This window comes from Xenopus tropicalis, chromosome 3, assembly GCF_000004195.4.
Source record: "Xenopus tropicalis strain Nigerian chromosome 3, UCB_Xtro_10.0, whole genome shotgun sequence".
In the NCBI taxonomy this organism is placed as follows: Eukaryota; Metazoa; Chordata; class Amphibia; order Anura; family Pipidae; genus Xenopus; species Xenopus tropicalis.
Window position 1 is genome coordinate 132,341,387 of NC_030679.2, and position 3,288 is coordinate 132,344,674.

The following is a 3,288-nucleotide window of genomic DNA, read 5'->3' on the forward strand; positions in this document are numbered from 1 at the left end:
TGTTGCACTGAAAACTCAAATTTTTTTGAATTGTCACACAAAATCCAGCGTCAAAAATCTGAAGCCTCTAAAGTTTTGAGGCAAAAGAAGGAACTTTCAGGGAAAGGAAACGGACATCTGCCACTGACTTCTACATGATCTTGGCAACTTTTAGCTAGCAAATTGTTGTGTTCGTATTTTTAGCTGTTTGGTTGCATAGTAAAATCTCAAAAGAGTTGCAACTTTGTTTTCTGCAACTTTTAGTGCTAAAAATAAGAATTAGAAAAAAAAAAAATCAGACAGTAAATGGCCCCCTAAGTTTCAGTGACCACACAACCTGTAAGGTGATTATGGTTCTCCACCAAATCTACTGTATATACTGGAGTATAAGCCTAGTTTTTCAGCACCCAAAATGTGCTGAAAAAGTCACCCTCGGTTTATACTCGAGTCGGGTGCCATGGGTCCCTCCAGACCCTCTGTCTTGTGTACAAATTAGGCCACCCACAACCAGACCCTACAGTGCCCTGGCCCCCTCCCAAATTCATCTTCATCTACCATCATCACCAGGATTTAAACTATGTTTTAGCTTTGTTGCTGATTGAGATAAGGGGTAGTACTCAAAGGAACAGTAACACCAAAAAATAAAAAGTTTATAAAAGTAACAACAATATAATGTACTGTTGCCCTGCATTGCTACATCTGGTGTGTTTTCCTCAGAAAGACTACTATAGTTTATATAAGTTAGCTGCTGTGTAGCCATTCAAAGGAGAAAAGGCACATGTTAGCAGATAACAGATAAACCCCCTTTATATGGGGCTTATCTACTAGTTATCTGCTATGTAACCTGTGCCTTTTCTCCTTTTTTCCAGCTTGAATGGCTGCCCCCATGGCTACACAGAAGCTTATTTATATAGTAGCTTTTCTGTAGCAAAAACACCAGTTTTTTGCAGAGCAACAGCACATTATATTTTAATTACTTTAAAACACTAATTTTTTTGATATTACTGTTCCTTTAAGGTATCATTGTTGATACCATATTGTTTTTGTTGACCCTCTTCTCCACTTACAGAGCCAATTTACTGTTTCTTTGAAAAATGTAAAAACATACTCCACTGATGCCTTATTTTGATTATTGAAACTTAGCAGTAGCTGCTGCATTTCCCACCCTAGGCTTATACTCGAGTCAATAAGTTTTTCAAGTTTTCTTAGGTAAAATTAGGTACCTCGGCTTATATTCGGATCGGCTTATACTCGAGTATATACGTTTTTTTTTAATGAAGAATTCTGCCTGAAGATTTGCTAATTGAGTGCCTGCTCTTTAAAAAGATGGTAGAAGGAACAGTCTCATCATTAGAAGACATCTTATTAAACAAAGTTTACTTTGTATTCTATAACAAACAAAAAATATACTTTACTAGAAGTATGTGCCATTGGATAATCCATAAAGACCATTATATGTAACATGGACAACTAACAAACACAAGAATTGGTACCAACTTTACCTCTGAGCTGCCCTCTCAGAACAAGCAAATAGTTGTCATACTGATAAAAAACATAAAATATGATCATATAATAAACCTAAATATTACGTGAAAAAATGTAAATGTGATGTGTAAGGTATAAATGGGAAGATTCATATTTTTGTCTTATTTTGATAGGGTCCAACCATTTAGCCACATGGTAGAGCCCTGTTGCCCAATACGATATTGTAGCCTTTTTGATTGATATTTGACACCCCAGTATGAGCATATCACTTTCCCCCATTTACAAGTTAGTGTAAAGCCAATTTCACTGTCTAGTTAATGCAACTATCCATTCTAGACAAGATTCCATATAACCATGTCACTACTTGGCCATGAAGGTTTAAGTAAATTGAATACCAGCATGGAGAAGAGGTCATAGTGACTAGGGTGTAGTTTTACCTTGTCACCCCGACATACAGCAGATCATATATATGCTGAATAAAATTACAACTTACATACAAATACTGATCAATATGGGAGGTACAGAAGGCCCTGGTCAATAGAGCTTATAATTATTCTCCTGTTTTTAGTCTTATCAGTTTTACAAATGCTTTCTGTACATCTTTGTTCCTGAAGCTGTAAATGACTGGATTTAACATAGGTATTACCATTGTATAGAAAACTGACACCACCTTATCCTGATCATTGGAATAACTGGAGTTTGGGCGCAGGTACATATACATCAGGGTTCCAAATAAAGTTCCTACGGAGATCAAGTGAGAAGAACAAGTTGTGAATGCTTTCAGCCTTCCTTGTGCAGACTGGATTGTAAGTATAGTTGAAAATATATAACTATATGATATAACAATGACAGATATACATACAAAGGAGTTAAATCCCACAACTGCAAAAACAAGCAGCTCAGTCACAGAGGTATCGGAGCAAGACAATTTAAGGACAGGGGGCATATCACAGAAGAAATGAGCTATGTGATGGTTATTGCAGTAGACCTGGCTGAATGTGTTCATTGCATGTATCAAAGAATCAGAGAAGCCAATTGCAAAGCATATAGCAATTAGAATAATGCATTTTTCTTTTTGCATCATAACATAGTAAAGTAATGGTTGGCATATTGCAACATAACGGTCATAAGCCATAGCAGATAACAGATAAACCTCAGAGATAAAAAGGGAGGCGTAAAAATACAATTGTACAACACAAGCAAATAACGTAATTGTTTTCTTCTTAGAAAGAAGGTCTGAGAGAGTTCTTGGGATGATGACAGAGGTGTAGCACATATCTAGGAAAGATAAATGTTTTAGGAAGAAGTACATGGGGGTGTGCAGAATAGGGCTTTTATTGATCAGCACAATCAGCCCACCATTCCCTAGAATTGTGAAGATGTATATCAGCAGGAAGATTATAAAGAGAACACGCTCTATAGTAGGGTTATTTGTGAGTCCATCAAACACAAAAATGAAATACCTAGATTGGTTGGCTTGCATTCTAAATGAACAATTGGTACAGCTCTGTAGACAGAAGAAAACAGTAACATAAATGTATATAATTGAAATAAATGTTTGTCACGCAGAATAGACTATGAATGTAATTACAAAGTATTACCAAAAATTATACAATCTTAATACACTGAAAAAATGACATCTGATTTTTTTGCACAAAAATAAAACAGGGAATGAATTATGAGCTTCCAACCAAAACTACTAAACCCAAAACAGACCCATTAATATCTAAACAGACATCCAAACTAGATAATCCAGTTACTATTGAATAACAAAAAGTAATTAAAAGGGGAAAATGTTCAGATGGCTTTTCCGCTCAATACTAT

General features: G+C 35.6%; 1 protein-coding gene across 1 annotated transcript; it reads right to left on the reverse strand.

Moving 5' to 3' along the window:
* Positions 1–1,851: 1,851 nt before the first annotated feature.
* Positions 1,852–3,043, reverse strand: LOC101734160 (olfactory receptor 5AU1). The gene has a single exon (XM_004913075.2). The coding sequence runs from the start codon at positions 2,945–2,947 to the stop codon at positions 2,015–2,017; it is 933 nt and encodes a 310-aa protein (XP_004913132.1). The 5' UTR covers positions 2,948–3,043; the 3' UTR covers positions 1,852–2,014.
* Between the last annotated feature and the right edge of the window lie 245 nt (positions 3,044–3,288).

Bases quoted from the DNA above. Each gene is read 5' to 3' on its own strand.
- LOC101734160 (XM_004913075.2), bottom strand. From the start codon at position 2,947: ATGCAAGCCAACCAATCTAGGTATTTCATTTTTGTGTTTGATGGACTC.